General features: G+C 36.6%; 1 protein-coding gene across 4 annotated transcripts in view; it reads left to right on the forward strand.

The window, feature by feature from the left end:
* Window positions 1-18,164, forward strand: part of cbarpb (CACN subunit beta associated regulatory protein b) — a 39,525-nt gene that overhangs the window by 164 nt on the left and 21,197 nt on the right. For 2 of the 4 annotated variants that reach the window (XR_010897889.1, XM_067415899.1), the window contains exons 2-8: window positions 2,047-2,117; window positions 5,835-5,992; window positions 9,486-9,565; window positions 9,775-9,937; window positions 11,065-11,236; window positions 13,500-13,652; window positions 14,003-14,234. Coding sequence is in view for 3 of the 4 variants with exons in the window: in XM_067415899.1 (XP_067272000.1) it covers window positions 2,073-2,117; window positions 5,835-5,992; window positions 9,486-9,565; window positions 9,775-9,937; window positions 11,065-11,236; window positions 13,500-13,652; window positions 14,003-14,234 (1,003 nt within the window). In the remaining variant the exon portion in view is untranslated. Of the gene's footprint in view, window positions 1-1,530; window positions 1,681-2,046; window positions 2,118-5,834; window positions 5,993-9,485; window positions 9,566-9,774; window positions 9,938-11,064; window positions 11,237-13,499; window positions 13,653-14,002; window positions 14,235-18,164 lie in introns of those variants that run through there. The other 2 variants (XM_067415900.1, XM_067415901.1) reach the window with 2 other exon arrangements.

The raw sequence follows: 18,164 nt of genomic DNA on the forward strand, positions 1-18,164 counted from the left end.
AGTTGTGTTTGCTTGTCATTCACGCAGCTATTGTTTCTGTGATGAGCGCTCAGTGTCTTAGAATGACATCGTGCTTTATTATTGAAGATGACGGGAGTCTAAAATGCGGAGAGCATCTTCAAACAGCGAGTTTGGAGAACAGACATGGCTTATCTTATGTTATCTTATGTTAAACGGTTATCGATTCGAAATAATAGCTAGGACATCACTGGTTTGGAATTAGATTTAAATTCATTTGAGGTTTGAATCGCCTGTTTGTTAATGCACACTATGGCAAGCGGTTTGAACATTTATTCATGTAGACTAACTAGTTTCTAGTTTTATCTTTCTAATAGTTTTTTTTTATTTTAATAACAAGTAATCCAACACTGACTAATCAATTTCACTATTAACTATTCATCTGATCCTAATGCTAATCTCTAGTAGCCTATTCCAGCTTACTTGTTTTTTTTTTTTTTTTTTTTTTTTTTTTTTTACTATTTATTAGATTATTGTATTTAGGCACTAGTTAGACTTAGTCAGCCTACTAGATATTTTTCAATCTCACAAATTCTTTTTTTACATGTCATATTCATTGAACTCTGAATAGCTGATAATAATTGAATATATGGTTAAAAATGTAAACAATAACACTGTTATTGTTAACAAGAACACTGTTCTAAAATTATATCTATTTAGTATGACCAACATGTGATTAGTTCCTGATTCGTGCAAGATATTCCTAGATCAAAATCTTTATTGATTCTGGTACAACATTCCAATCAACCAATCAGATTTGATGGACAAGTTTAGGTTTACAAACAGAGTTGGGTGTTTCTATATCAGTGTTATTCACCAATAATTTCGCTATAATGTCAGGGATAACTTATGGGTGTTAGGGTTAGGGATAGGGTTAACAACACAAAATACAAGATAACATATACAAAATATGTCGATCCAGGAACGTCTTGGCGAAAAAACAGAACCTAACCTGAATAAGCTGTAGAAAAACTGCAATAGAAACTTTTTGAATTGTTACAACATAAGTAATAGTACATATGTATTTTTTTTGTCTGAATAAATTATATATTTGAAAAAAAAAAACATTTTTGCAACAGAAAAAAAATTCAATCTGTTATCAGTTACAATTGTTAAAATAACAATATATTTAAACAAAATATTTTTGGCTTAAGTTACCTGGTTGAGGTGACAGAGGTCATTTTAAGGGTCATATCAAGTAAAAACACTCTTATCCTACAGCAAAATATTGAATTACAGAGAGAAAGAAGTGCATTAACAGGGACAAGGTAATAAAAAAGAATGACATCTGAAAGAATAGTCCATGAATGGTACAAATGGGTCTCTCTTGATTTGTCCCAATAACTATAACTAATAATGCAGTACATTAGGCGTGAACAATACAGCAGAATTATGCCTCCGGGACGCTAAAGAATGAGCTTAAATTATCTCAGGAATGCCTAACGCTAAAGTCTCCAAGAGGGAGAAAGAGAGAGAGAAGCTATGAAAACAGGTAGGTGGGCAGAAGCTGGATGAGTATGCAGTAAGAGCCCAAGGCTTTGCAGTCCGAGCCGTTAAGCACAAGGCTATCTCTGCATCTCATGCACACAAACGCACGCTGCCTTCAGATAATGGGAGAAAAGGCGGCGTCGCAGTATTAAAGAAGCGAGGACGGCTTGGGAGGTGAGTGTGCTGGAGTGTGAGAGAGGGGCTTTTTGCAGTTCAGGCAGAAAGCTGCGGTGTTAATGGCATTAAAGGGAGCATATGCTGCTGGGCCTCAGCCACTGGATCAAAAAGGAAATGAAAAAGGGTTACTTTGTTGCAGAGGGTGACATTGGATTGCATAAGTATGTTTTTGCATACATGAATTGTGAACAAAAATATGTTTAGAAGGAGATTGGGAACTCTACTCTTGTTTAGAAGCTAAGGAAAACGGTCGGTTCGGGATGCATTTGTTTTATTTTCTTTCTAAAAAAGAACTCGAATCCTTCTTTAGTGCCCTAACCGGCTTCAAAGCAGCTGCCTGACTTCCTGTAATGTCTTTCTCAGGGGGGACACTCTCTCTGGCTTGGACCATGAGCAATGAGTCTGCCATATGGAACCTAACAAAACACCCCACCGTAAGTACTGCTTCCTGTGCTGGTTACTTTCATTACGTCCATTCCCACTCTTTGCAGAGCTATCTCCAGACATTTGAATCAAAAATATCCTGTTCTGCATCCCTTGTAATTGGATCCACCGCAAGATCTAAGCAAATTAGCCCTTGCGAGAGAACTTTGTGTCAGACCGAATCCATCGCGCCGTCAGACGATGTGATAGAGCATCAGAACCCAGAGTTACTGTCAGGAACTTCAATTACCGGCATAAGCAGCATCATTCGATTAAGTTAGAATAGAGCGATTTATTCAGGAATAGTGAGCATTTCCTGGATGTCCTGCGATTTGTGGACCTTATGTAAGGCTTAAAGGAATGATTAACTCAAAAAGGATTCATTTACTTGTTCCAAACCATGCATGACTTAGTTTTTCTAAAAAAGGAGAACATTTAAAGAATGTCATAGCTGCTCTTTTCCATGCAATTACAATGAATTGGGAATTCATATTTAAATCTTTACTTGTGTATTCTTTTAGCAGACATTTTTTCCAGATAGTCTGAATGAAGCCTTACAGAACGATGTAGCGATGTGTGACTTGTGAATGAATCCTTCTTTTTCGAGTCAGATGTTTTCAAGGACTCAGTTGAAAAAAATTGTTCTTTAAATGTTCTCCATTTTTGTTCCATGGAAGAAAGAAAGTCATATAGGATTTGAACAACAATTAGTGATGCGCACATTTTTTTTTTTTTTTACAGAAACATTCAAACTAAATGTCAAAATTGAATTTAGTCTTTAACTTAACCAAAAATAAAGTTTAGGTAATTAATTTTAGGTATTGGACTATTTTTTAGTTCAGGGTGTCATTCAATTAGGTTGGAATAGAGATTTATTCAGGAATAGTAACTAATTCCAGGATGTTCCGGAATATTTGGACCTTATGTAAGGCTTAAATAAATGGTTTACTCTGCTTAAAAAAGGTTTAAAATATGAATTAACTATTTCTAAACCTGCATGACATATAGAACATTTAAAAAATGTCCTAGCTGCTATTTTCCATGCAATTACAATGAAATACTATTTCAAGCTTTAAAAAGGTGAAAACCACTATAAAGACTAATACATGTGGTTTATATAACTCATCTTTGTGCATTAATTTATCAGACATTTTCCCCCCAAAGCAACTTAAAAACAAAGCCATGCGGTAGCTTTGTGTGAGGAATGTAGCGATGTGTGGTTTGCGTTTTTTTTTTTTTTTTCCAAAAAAAAAAATCAATTCACAAAATGGTTCTGGAAAAATCTTATTTTATAGAAGAAAGAAAGTCTTACAGGTTTTGAAGAACAACTAGTGATGCTCCGATTTCTTTCTTTTACAGAAACATTAAAACCGAAATTTCAAATTTTGAAAGAATTTGGGTTGCAGATTTGCTTGTGGACCGCTCATAGTGAAGCTTGGCACCAGATAACTTTCAGAGCCTTTACAATAATCTTGATGAAACAAATCTTAATCCTAACGAAAATTTGGAGAATTTGTTTACCTGAGTTTGGCTTGCAGTTGCAGTTCTTCACCAATGAGCCACCTCTTGTAATTTTAGCCGAACTAATTGTTCATTTTGCTACTGTAGCATAATTGTGAATTAGCATAATTTTTGGTTAGTTGTTTTAGCTTATGCATGTTGTGGATAACAATAGATAGAAATGCAAATTGAACACGCTGTTTCGATCAGTGATTAAGCTTGCAAAACGTTTTAGTCCGAAAACAACAATTCTTAAAGTCCCCATGAAATCAAAATTAAGTTTTTTGGCTTTTAGCATGAATATGTTAGTCTTACTGCTATCTATAAACTAGTGTGTGCCAAAACAATGACAAAATTTGCATTTAAAAGATATAAGCATTCAAAACTTACAGTCTCTCACTTCCACCAATATGGATCAATGATTTTGATGATATCACTCTGTTCTTCAGCTGCTCATCAGATTTTCCTGTCCAATCAAATGATCTCTAGAATCTAAAGCGTCCCGCCCTCACATGTTCACACATTTTCTACATGGGTAATGACACATAGTTCACTATATTGGTGATCAGGAACGATTCAGGCAGTGTAAATAAGATTCGATTCATGTAATATGTGTAAATATGTCGACTGGGGCAAATTACGTTTTTTTCGCATTAATGTCAGGCAAACCGCCGCAGCGTGCACACATTCTGGTCCAGTCCAGAAACACGATAGCACAGAGCATGTGCGAGTCGGCGCAGACCACAGAAGGTATTTGACTCAATTTTAATATTGCAGCGAACGCTATATTTTAAAGCCATATGTTGGAGATTAGGAGGAAACTGCGGCTTTACAGAGCTCAACAGCTGTGCTATAAACCAAACCCTATTGACTAAAAAAGGGGAGGATCTGCCTGATATGCCCCACCCTGTCTTCCTGTTTCAGTGGAAATTGTCAACACATTGGATAAAGCTGCGCGTTTCAATGCACTTCAGCGGACCTTTAAGGTGAAGTTGCATTTTTGACCAAATTTTGCAGGCAAAAAAGGACACCTGTTAATAGTGTATTAATATCTGCGTTTGAAACTTTTTTTGCCCTCGCGTTGTCCCTTTCTTAAAGGGATAGTTCACCCAAAAATTGCTTTCATCAATTTCTCACCCTCATGTCGTTCCAAACCAGTAAGATTTTCGTTCATCTTCGGAACACAAAACAAAGGTATTTTTGATTAAATCTGAGAGCTTTCCTTCCCTCTGTGAAACTTTGACTCTTCAAAAAGGTCATAAAGAGATCGTAAAACTTATCCATATGAATTAAGCGGATTAGTCCACATTTTCTGAAGAGACTTGAAAGCTTTATAAGATGAACAGATTTAAATAGGTGACAGAATTAAACAAAAACAGACAAATCAGTCTTCCAAACGCTTTCATTCACAAAATAATAGACCCGATCTGAATAAACTCTTATCTTTAACTGAACAATGTCTTCTGGGTAATTAGGATGCTGTGCTCCACCAATTGAAACTGTATAATGTAAGAGTAATTGTAAGGTGTTACAGATATGGGTCAAAGACTTGTTCAGGCCTTGTTCTTTTGCTCTTACTTAGCATTCTTTCCATTGAACACCTCTTCACATAGATGACAATTAAACAGGTGGCAGGATGAAAGGTGCTGTATGGCTTTGTGCTTTGAGGAAGAAACCTTCTGTCTTTTTCGTTCTTGTCTCTGTGGCATAAGCCTCCACCTCTAGATCTTTCTACCAACTCGTCTTTGGTAAACACTATACTTAACATCTCAACTCAGACACAAAAAGCCCCCATACCTGAAGGTCCTCCTCTCCAGAAGGGGAATCTATAACCATATTGGGATCTATGGTTCCATAAATAACCTTTTAACATTCACGGAAGCTTTCCATTGGACAAAAGGTTCTTATAGTAGAGAAAGGTCCTTTAGATTATTCAAATGTCATTTTTCTTTAAAGAACTGTTCACTGAAAGGTTTGAGGAACCAAAATGATTCTTCTATGGCATTGCCCTTTTGGAATCTTTAGAGTACCCGTACCAATTTTTGCTTACATGCCAAAATCTGTGTGTCTGGTTTATGTGTATGTCAGTAAAATTGTAACACTGAATGGTTTTTCTGAAAACGTAATTGGAGAAACCTATATAATATGAAAATTCAAGTCATGTGTTTTTACTCAGAGAAGGAATTTCCATTTTGACTGGTTTGTTTCTTTCTCTGTTGTTTACTTAGGACGTCCCGTCGTCGCCGTCGTCGTCAGAGACAGAGAATGGCTATGTCCTCCTGCTGGTCCTCTTGTCCATCTTTGTGGGGGGGACACTGGTCCTGCTGTCTGTCCTTTTGATTGTCTGTCGTCGATGTTGTGACCCAGGGGACAGACGCCATGCGTGGTAAGACCAATACCTCCCAATTTATATGCTGATATTTTAAATATTTCTCTTTAGCTTTAATTATTTTTTTATTTCTCTTTTATTTTTAGTACTTTTAGTACTTTTAATTTGCATTTTACTTTTGTTAGTTGTTTTTTTTTTAAAGTTTTCATCAAATATTTTTATGTTACCTCAGCTTTACTTAAATTAATTACACTTATCTTTTTAAATGGTTATCAATAACAACACTGACTAGTACAGTAAAGGAGCACTTTGTTTATTTTATAAATCTATCTATCTTTTCAGAGCAGCCCCTCTGGATTTTGTAAAATTTACAGAGCCATTTTCTTTTATTTATTTATTTAAAACCATTAAAATGGTTGCAACATGAATAACAAAAGGATCCATGTTAACACATTGTATCAGAGATTGATTTTAATAATAAAATTCTGGATTTTTAATTTTATTTACATAATTGGTGGCACCGCCTGACAGATGGTCACACCAAATGCTAAGACCGTGAGGTTAAAGGGATAGTTCACCCAAAAATGTAATTTACCCAATGATTTACCCACCCTCAAGGTCAAATTTTAGGTGTATATGACTTTCTTCTTTCAGACGAATATAATCAGAGTTATATAAAAATAAATTCCTGGCTCTTTTAAGCTTTATAATTGCAATGAATGGAGGTTGAGATTTTAAAGACCAAAAAAGTGCATCCATCCGTCATAAAAGTAATCCTTACGGCTCCGGGGGGTAAATAAAAGCCCTCTGAAGCTAGGCGGGGCATTTGTGTAAGACAAATATCCATATTTAAAACTTTAAAAACAGTCGTTTGTTTTGCTCTCTCCTCTGCACTTCCACCTTCATCACCAGAGCATACGCTACGCTTGCGTCCTACATCATACACCACTCTCTCGTGAATGCGTGAATGACACTTGGCGGAAGCTAGCGATTACAATTTTTAAAGTTTTAATATGAATATCTTTCTTACACAAATGCATTGCTTTGCTTCGTAGGCCTTTATTAAAGCTGCACTATGTAACCTTTCCTTCCGAGGGCGCCTATTCAAAACAAAGGTGTAGTTTGATGACACCATGTTTGAGCTCAGAATCTTGGGACATGTGGTCTTCACCTCACAGCCGGTGGGAAAGAATCGGGATAGGGCTCGGGCAGAAATCATGTTGATGGATGTGGTTATTAACGTTACTGTAGTGTGAAGCAGAGAAGGAGCGAGTGTTGAGGAGCTGAGAAAAGCAGCTGGAGCGATTATTACGCAACACACGGCTCGCAAGTAGCAGGACTTTTATTATGAAGGGACACAGTCACCGGTGCCATTTCCGCTTTTCCTGTCATGAGTATGAGGTAACGCAGCTCTGTTTATCATATCAGATACATTTAAGTGTGTGTAAAATGATGTTATGACGTTACTCTGTGCGTTCGCTCAGCGGCTGCTGTGAGACTTGTTCACACTGCTAAGAGTAAAGCGTTTCTGCAAAATAAAACCGGAAACCGAGGGTAACGCAGATATGACGCAACTGACAGGCGACTCCCTCAGACGTCCCGGCTCAGCTCCTTGGTTAAAATAGCAATTTTCTCACAATTTACAAATAGTTGAAAACATTTGGGATATTATAAGAACTCAACTGAACAAAATATATAACACTGGCCTGGTGGTTTTTGGATATTTTACTGCAAAAATCCTACATAGTGCACCTTTAAGCATGTGGAGTACTTTTATGATGGATGGATGCACTTTTTTGGCCTTAACTGCCATTATAAAGCTTGGAAGATCCAGGAATTTTTTTAATATAACTGATTGTGTTCGTCTGAAAGAAGAATGTCATGGGTGTACGTATGCTTTTATGCAGGATGTGTTTTTACATTCAGAAGTGCATTTAACTTAAAACTGAACCAATTACAGTTTATACAGTAAAAACAGCAGAGATGAAATGAGGGCTTTCATCATGACTATACGTTATGACAGTCGGCAGATTGTATCATCGTGGCATGGTGTTCTCATGTTGGTGTCATTTCTGACAGACGATGCATATGATTATGTTTGACGCTAAATTATACATCAAATAGAACCGTAGCGCAGAGATTCAACTGGAATAAACAGATCCTCCTGCGAAGCCAAGGATGCTCAGCCCTGAAAATGTTTTCTGTGCACATTCGTCACAGCTTGGCTGTATTTGTCGGCGGCTGCTGAGAGGTGTAGAGTCTGTCTGCTCTCCAGGCAGCCTGGAGGAGTGCAGGCTCACACAAATGACGAGTATAATGAGATCTCATAGCAGCCATCAGCCACGATAAATCACTCCTGGTGCGGGAGAGAGTGCACTCTAGCCAACACCCACTAATACACACACACACACACTCACAGTGTGGCACCGTGCGCTGTGGTTAGAGGACTGGAAACTCATTTCCAGTTTCTCATTACCCACAGTGCCTTATGGCGAATGAAATTGTATTTTATCGCAATAAAGCTTGTGTTGTTATTGTTCCTATCATATGGCATTTAGTTAGATGTCAACGCAGGTGAATGTGAGTGAGGTTTATTCTTTCTTTGTGAATGATTCACAATTGGGGCATTCTCACAATCTTTTTTTGAAACAGGAAGTTTGGGCTGGACATCTGTTAGTTTTAAATTTCATCACAGCCATGAACTCTGATTTACGACTCATATGGTTTGCAGGACGCATTTGGGGAAGGGACATTTTCATTCCAGCATTTGATTGGATTGTAAATTATAAATGTGTATTTAAGTTTTTAACAACTTTCAGTGGTTAAAATATAGATTTCCTGAACAGCCACTTTACATTTTGATTGAACATACAATTTATTTTAAAGGTAAATCACCAAACATCTGGTGAGGAAATCTCTATGTGTACATCTGGACAGGAAGTACTTTTTCACAATTTTTGGATTATAATTTTTTTAACATCGACAAAACCAATAAAACCAAATATAAACATTATTGTTAAATTTAAATATATTATGATTTACTTTGTAATATAATATAATAAATAATATGTGCAAAACTATAGAATAAAACCACTTCATATTATTTAATACTAACTAAGTGATACATTTAATAATATAATATACATTTAACAATAAAAATAAAATGTGCAAAACTAACTTAATATAATTGAATACTAACTAACTAATAATATAATATAATATAATGGGATTTTCAGTGCAAAATAAAATAATAAAATAATATATAAAATAATAAAACTATAGAATAAAACCATTTATATAAATGAATACTAACTTTGTCATTTTGTAATATAATATAATATAATATAATATAATATAATATAATATAATATAATATAATATAATATAATATAATATAATATAATATAATAAAATGTGAAAAAAATAAAGATTCAGCGAAAGAACTCCGGGGACATGTTTGTCTGGATATTTTGAGAATGACCCACTTATGCATGCTGTGAATGAGATCTACATAAATTTGAATTTGACTCATTACATGTTTGCATTGAAGGTTCATTGTTTGCCTCAGGGCTAGCGATGACACCGAGAAAAGTAATACCACCTATATTGAGGAGGCCCAGCCAGTGCATGGTAAGAAGTTCACTAATAAAGTTAATGTTCATATTATTATATGTCAACCTTTAAGTTAATAATTTTCATATAATTTCCATATAGGCTTCAGGTAAAATGTTGAGGTCAAGTTTAAGTGACATTTCTACTTTATGCACATACACATCAGCTGAGGGTATCATGTGAAAAACAAATACGTCCTCAGGTCTAATCTGTCTCTCCACGCACAGAGATTACGATTCGCATTGATGAGTCAGACTGCCTGTCGGCAGCCAGCTCCCACGACATGGAGACAGAGCGTTTCCTTTCCACGGGCACAACCGGCCGCCGGGTCTCCTTCAACGAAGCAGCACTCTTCGATCATAGCAAAAAAACACAGGAGAAAGGTCGAAGGTCAGCCGCCCACTCACTCATGCCGCCCACTCCAGACACACAGAGCAGCTCGTATTCACAGCGCTTACTGCCGCAGCACACTGCAGCTTTCATTATGCCTTTATGTATGCGATTTACATTTACATCTGTGCTTGTCAGATCGTCGCATTAGCTCTTGATGAATAACACGGGCATTTGTCAACATCAAGATTTTGGGTTTAAAATTAATGGGAATGTATAAGGGAAAGTGTATATTAAAAAACATTTTAATCACCTTTCTCTTTTTGTAGTAATTAAGCCATGTCATTTGACAAATGAACATCTGAAAGTATTTTTCACATAGTCTCTAATTTATTTGTAACGTCATTAAAATGAATGCACAAGTATGAAATAATTAATTGTATATTGCAAATGTGTGTGTGTATATATATATATATTACACTTTTGTTTTTAAAGAGTACTTTAAAAAGCATTATAATTCTTTCACTTTTAAATATTTAAATATTTAAATTGTATTAATAATATATATATATATATATATATATATATATATATATATATATATTATATATATGTGTATATATATATATATGTATAACATATATGTGTGTATATGTCTCTGTGTGTGTATTGTTATATTATTATTATTATTATTATTATTATTATGTATTATTAAGTTTGAAATGTACATCATTTAAAATGATTTTTAATTCTGTAATACTTGTACCTAATTTACTTTTGACTTTTGAATTGCTACAAAAAGAGAAAAATGTGATTTAAAATGCTGGTTTTTAAACACGCACAGGCGCACACACACACACACACACGCGCACACACACACACACACACACACACACACACACACACACACACACACACACACACACACACACACACACACACACACACACACACACACACACACACACACACACACACACACACACACACACACACACACACACATATTTTTCTTATATAATTCTTTTATAAAATAGAATTATTCAACAGGAACAACGCATAAATCTAGCACAGTTAGCTCGTCAACATTTCAACATTCAACAAACACTCCCTTGACATATTTGTGATGTGAATCTATAATGAAGTGATAAATTCTAACAGTGTGTCATTTTCCCATCTCACCTCAGGTACACGCTTACGGAGGGCGACTTTCACCACTTGAAGAACGCGCGGCTCACCCACCTCCACTTCCCTCCACCCGCCCTCCAGATACTCACCATCCATGAGTGTGAGTCATCAGAGAACAGCATTGCCATGACAACGCGCCCCGTCGCTAAATCCAGCCTCTCAATTTTTCAGGTGACAGTCACATTGCTCTGCTAATAGGAGAGTATGATGTCAGTCATAAGAAGGGCAGCATGAGTTTGTTTGAAGCATTAAGGTCATAATGAATTGTCAGTTTGTCAAATGATGTGGTGTGTAAGGAGACGGCTATGCTGTGGAGGAATTGATTTATCTAGATATTGGGGTCATGAATGTTTAAACATGTTAGCTTTTACTCCTACTTTACCGTAGACATGTCATGATGAAGTGGCATGAGATAAATCCTACTGTATTCCTCAAACTGCAGCTTGTTTTTAACGCATTTTTAAAAAATCGCACTGCCGCTAAACTTTTGATATCACTTAAGTGTATTTGCATTCATATATGTCCAAGAAATAAATACAGCTATTTTGGAATTTTATCTCAACTTGTGTAAGAATGGCCGTCTAATCAAATAAAAAAAGATAAAAATAGCAAGCTGGGAAAAGATTGTAGGGAATTTGCACTGTAGGGTACAGCACACAGCACAGTGTACTGTACTCTGTTGTATATAATTCATTTTTGCAAAAGTAGTCAGTCGTATGTAAAAGTAGTAAGCGAGGCATTCACATAGGACATTTGCATAAAGTACACATTATTTGTGCAATGTGTTTTACAAAAATAGTTAGAGTGAATGGTAGTTTGATATTGAGAACAAGGCCATTCCACAACATAGCCACTCCCTAAGTCAAATCTCATTAGTCTAAAATTCTGTACAAGAAAAATCAAATATAATCCCCTCCAACAATCAAATCTCATTGGTCTAAAATTCTGTTTAAGAAACATAAAATATAATCGGATTGGCTGTCGCATTTTAAAAATTGGTTTCAATTGTCATTCTGCAAGGAAGCCCCTCCCACAGTAAAATGTCATTAGTCTAAAATTATGTGTAAGAAAATTAAATATAATCTGATTGTTTGTCACATTTTAAAAATTGGTTTCATTGTCATGCCACAAGAAAGCCCTTCCCACAGTCAAATCTCATTGGTCCAAAATTCCATATAAGAAACATCAAATATAATCTGATTGGCCGTCGCATTTTAAAAATAGGTTTCATTGTCATTCCGCAAGATAGCCCCTCCCAGAGTCAAATCTCATTGGGTAAAAATTCTGTAAAAGAAATATCAAATATAATCCCCTCCCACAATCAAATCTCAATGGTCTAAAATTCTGTATGAGTAACATCAAATATGATCTGATTGGCTGATGCATTTTTAAAAATTGGTTTCGTCATCATTACGCAAGGAAGCCCCTCCCACAGTCAAATCGCATTGGTCTAAAATTCTGTATAAGTAACATCAAATATAATCTTATTGGCTGTTGCATTTAAAAAAATTGGTTTCATTGTCATTCCACAAGAAAGCCCCTCCCACAGTAAAATCTCATTGGTCTAAAATTCTGTATAAGAAACATCTAATATAATCTGATTGGCTGTCACATTTAAAAAAAAATGGTTTTGTCGTCATTCCACAAGAAAGCCCCTCCCACAGTAAAATCTCATTGGTCTAAAATTCCATATAAGAAACATCAAATATAATCCCCTCCAACAATCAAATCCCATTAAAATTCTGTATAAAAAACATCTAATATAATCTGATTCGCTGATGCATTTAAAAAATTGGTTTCATCGTCATTATGCAAGGAAGCCTCTCCCACACTCATCCCATAGGGTCAAAATTCTGTAAAAGAAACATCAAATATAATCTGATTGGCTGTTGCATTTTAAAATTTGGTTTCATTGTCATTCCACAATAAAAGCCCCTCCCACAGTAAAATCTCATTGGTCTAAAATTCTATATAAGAAACATCTAATATAATCTGATTGTGTGTCGCATTTTAAAAAATTGTATTGTTGTTATTCCACAAGGAAGCCCCTCCCACAGTCAAATCTCATTGGTCTAAAATTGTGTAAGTAACATCAAATATAATATGATTGTCTGTCTCATTAAAAAAATTGGTTTCATCATCATTACGCAAGGAAGCCCCTCCCACAGTCAAATCTCACTGGTCTAAAATTGTGTATATTAAAAAAAAACATCAAATATAATCTTATTGGGTGTCTCATTTAAAAAATTGGTTTCATCTTACCTGGTTAGTAAATGATGTTGGAATGCTTCTCCATTAAAGTTATTCAGTCTGAAGCTTTTGATAAACATTTTTTATATATGTACTAGAATGACTGCATGATTACGCTTGTTTAGGTTTGTTTCTCATTACTAGTATAATCAGTTAACAAACATTGTGTTTGTCACATGCACAGCCACCAGTATGTTCACTGCCACAGACTGCCCTGACCAGCCGAAGTCTCAGTCCCAGCTCTGCCCTTCCTGGCGATTCTCTCAACTCCACTGTAGACACGACGTTCTGTGAGAGCATCGCAGTGGCCTGTCCTGAGCCCTCCAGTCCATGTCTAGTGAGTCACATACACTGATACACTCACCCACTGACGCATAATAATTAGCAACTGATTTCTTCATTGCTGCTATTTTAGAGCGAGGGCCGATATTGGGCCAGTATATATTCCCAGGCTTAGACGTTCTCAGTGCTTCCAACACAACCGGCCAAACAGATAAATGTATTGGCCGATGTCGATAATTAGAAAATGCCAAATATATTGGCCTTGGTGTTCTATTGGTCAACATCTGATTATAATAAATACAAAACAATCCACCACAAACACATGCTGCATACATATCAGAAGATCATCTTATTGTTAATCTCCATAATTTATGTATTGCTATTATGTAATCTTCCGAACAACAGATGGAGGTCAGAGGAGTCGGCAGGAGCACAGGCATCATGGGTAATGGTAGAGAGGGTGCATCGGCCTCAGCCACAGCCCTGACCTCATCAGGAGGGGCCCCTCAGGGCCCCATGCTGCAGTTCTTCACCAAGCTCCGCCGACATGCCAGCCTTGAGGGAGCAAGTCCCTATTTCAAGATCAAGAAATGGAAATTTGACAGCAGCCAGAGAGCTTCAAGTCTAGACATGAGAGGTCAGTGACACATCCAGAACCCGGTGGGAATTTCATTATGAATATAGAGACTGTTCATTATTTTTTTGTGTTTTTAGTGCATATTATAATTGAATTGCTATATGATTATGATTTGTAGAGAAAATATATATTTTTCGACTGTATTTAATGCCAAGGATTATACTATTATAGTACTATATAATAGGACTCCCTTCTTAAAATATACTATTTCCATGGGCTGACTGATTCTTTACATAGTTACATATAATATACATATATTTTTAGGTACTTTAGTTAGCTTTAGCTGTTAGAAAGGGCATTTTAAGAGTGCTTAACTTTTTTTGAAAATGGCTAAATTGTATTATTTTTAATAAGAAAAATAATATTATGAATATAACTAAACATTTATGTGTTTGTGTGTGTGTGTTTGTGTTTATATATTTTATATATACACATAAAATATACATTATGTTGCCAAAAGTATTGGGACACTCCTCCAAATCATAGAATTGAGGTGTTTAAATCACTTCCATGGCCACAAGTGTATGAAATCAAGAATCTAGGCATACAGAGGCTTCTATAAACATTTATGAAAGAATTGGTCGCTCTCAGGTCGCGCTCAGTGAATTCAAGCGAGGTACTGTGATAGGTTGCAACCTGTGCAATAAGTCCATTCGTGAAATTTCCTCAATACTAAATATTCCACGGTCAACTGTTAATGATATTACAACAAAGTGGAAGCAACTGGGAAGAACAGCAACACAGCCATGAAATAGTAGGCCAAATAAAATCACAGAGCGGGGTCAGCGCATGCTGAGGTGCACAGTGTGCAAAAGTCGCCAACTTTCTGCAGCCAATAGCTACAGACCTCCAAACTTCGTGTAGCCTTCAGCTTTGGTTCAATCTCGCCATTTTCTGTTGTCTCTTGATTATACACTTCTGGACAAGAAAGAGGGCCAAGCCAAAAATGGCAAAATAATTTAGTGGTCTTCCAATGGTCTTAACCATTTTAATCACAAATCATTGGTCAGGAAGTTGGTAAGAATTAGCACAAATACTGTAGATATAGTTTTTCTTTTTTTTAACAGGAAGAAGAGTCACTCAATGTTAATGGCTTCAAACTGTTCGTGAGTAGTTGAAAAAATGTCTCTGTTCATTTTAGTTTAATCTGAGACCAAATATTCACTATGTGGTTCCAATCTGGGCTCTTACTAGGCCAAAGCCTGATGGACAGTAATATCTGATCATTCCTCTTTAGATAACAGCTTTTCAATTGTGGGAAGCAAGCCATTCTGCATTATTCTCCTGTACTCCAAACCATTAAATGACTTTTCACAGTGGAGGATCTCACCAATACCAGCAGCTACAAAGTCTCCCCACACAATGATTCTCTTCCTCCATGCTTCACTGTGCTAGAGATGCAGTTATTATTATATTTTTCAGCAGATATTGACACCACTCTGGAGCATCACCATGCAACTTGTGTTTAATTGTGATTCATCCCTCCACACTCTACTTCCCATATTATGCCAAAAACTTAATTCTGTCTTTGATGTTTTTCTGAGATAGCAATGGCTTTTTAAGTAGTGCATTAGCTTTAAGTTTAATATCTTGGCCAAAAATTTGTGGTTAGAAATTTTGCCCATAAATTGACAAAACGCTCTCTGAAGCTTGCTGTGCAAGTATGAAATTATTCTAGCTAATATTTAAATTATGAGAAGCGCATGGTGTAGCCAATGGGACTGAATGAATGAATAAACATGAATGAATAGCTTAACTAGAACACTGTTGTTTGATTATATAAGTTTTACTGTAAAACTCTTTCGGCTTATCCTCACTGCTCTGTCAGCATGAAAGGAAGTGAGATAACACTGCTGTGGAAAGTACAGACAGTGTTATGAACCTGTGAAGCGATCAGTTTCCTAGCCTTAGGGGATGCAAAGCAATATTGAATGTTTCTTTGCTTTTCATTTAGCCCCTGCATTGTGTATTACCTTGGAAAATGATTGAAGACCTTAATAGAGTTTTAGTGCCTTCATGTAGCATGGAGCAGAGAAACTGTGTGTGTGTGTGTGTGTGTGTGTGTGTGTGTGTGTGTGTGTGTGTGTGTGTGTGTGTGTGTGTGTGTGTGTGTGTGTGTAGCAGACTATAGAATACTCTCTCAGCCAAGACGGCGCTGCTGTATTTGTGTGCCAAGACTCACTCTCAAGCAGATGGCCAGTTGACGCAGGACTCTTCCATTCCAAACTTCTTTCGTTTTTTTTTATTTATTAGAGATAGCGAAAATGAGCGTTCCAAAATGCTCAATGTGATTTCTTTTGTTTTGTTTTTCTTTTATACTGTGGAATATTTAGGTCATGGATAAAGCAATGGTCTCCATCTAAGGGATTTCCATTGAAGAGTATGGAAAGTATTCAGACCCGCTTAAATGTTTCACTCTTTGTTATATTGCAGCCATTTGCTAAAATCATTTAAGTTATTTTTTATCATTAATGTACAAACAGCACCCCATATTGACAGAAAAACACAGAATTGTTGACATTTTTGCAGATTTATTAAAAAAGAAAACCTGAAATATTACATGACCCTTTGCTCAGTATTTAGTAGAATCACTCTTTTGATCTAATACAGCCATGAGTCTTTTTTTTGGGAAAGATGCAACAAGTTTTTTACGCCTGGAACTGGGGGATTCCCTGCCATTTCTACTTGCAGATCCTCTCCAGTTCTGTCAGGTTGGATGGTAAACGTTGGGGACAGCCATTTTCAGGTCTCTCCAGAGATGCTCAATTGGGTTTAAGTCAGGGCTCTGGCTGGGCCATTCAAGAACAGTCACAAAGTTGTTGTGAAGCCACTACTTCGTTATTTTAGCTGTGTGCTTAGGGTCATTGTATTGTTGGAAGGTGAACCTTCAGCCCAGTCTGAGGTCTTGAGCACTCTGGAGAAGGTGTTCATTCAGGATATCCCTGTATTGCATTCATCTTTCCCTCGATTGCAACCAGTCTTCCTATCCCTGCAGCTGAAAAACACCCCCACAGCATGATGCTGCCACCACCCTGCTTCACTGTTGGGACTGTATTGGACAGGTGATGAGTAGTGCCTGGTTTTCTCCACACATACCACTTAGAATTAAGGTCAAAAGTTTTATCTTGGTCTCATCAGACCAGATAATCTTATTTATCACCATCTTGGAGTCATTCAGGTGTTTTTTTTTTTTAGCAAACTCCATGCAGGCTTTCATGTGTCTTGCACTGAGGAGAGGCTTCCGTTGGGCCACTCTGCCACAAAGCCCCGACTGGTGGAGTCCTGCAGTGATGGTTGACTTTCTACAACTTTCTCCCATCTCCCAAATGCATCTCTGGAGCTCAGCCACAGTGATCTTTGGGTTCATCTTTACCGCTCACACCAACTCTTTTCCCCTGGTTGGCTGGACGGCCAGCCCTAGGTAGGGTTCTGGTAGTCCCAAAAACCTTCCATTTAAGGATTATGGAGGCCACCTTGCTCTTTGAAACATTAAGTGCAGCAACAACAAAAAAAGGTAACCTGGGCAGATCTGTGCCTTGCCACAATTCTGTCTTTAAACTCTTCAGGCAGTTCCTTTAACCTCATGATTCTCTTTTGCTGTCATGCACTGTGAGCTGTAAGGTCTGAAATAGACAGGTGTGTGGATTTTCCTAATCAAGTCCAATCAGTATAATCAAACACAGCTGGACTCAAATGAAGGTGTAGAACCATCTCAAGGATGATCAGAAGAAATGGACAGCACCTGAGTTAAATATGAGTGTCACATCAAAGGGTCTGAATGGTCTTGAAAATGTCAACAATTCTGTGTTTTTCTGTCAATATGGGGTGCTGTGTGTACATTAATGAGATTTTTTTTCTCATTTTTTTCTCGTGTGTGTGTGTGTGTGTGTTTTTTGTTTGTTAATTATGTTTTTTGAATGAACAGTTACA

This window comes from Pseudorasbora parva, chromosome 14 (genome assembly GCF_024679245.1).
Source record: "Pseudorasbora parva isolate DD20220531a chromosome 14, ASM2467924v1, whole genome shotgun sequence".
NCBI lineage: Eukaryota > Metazoa > Chordata > Actinopteri > Cypriniformes > Gobionidae > Pseudorasbora > Pseudorasbora parva.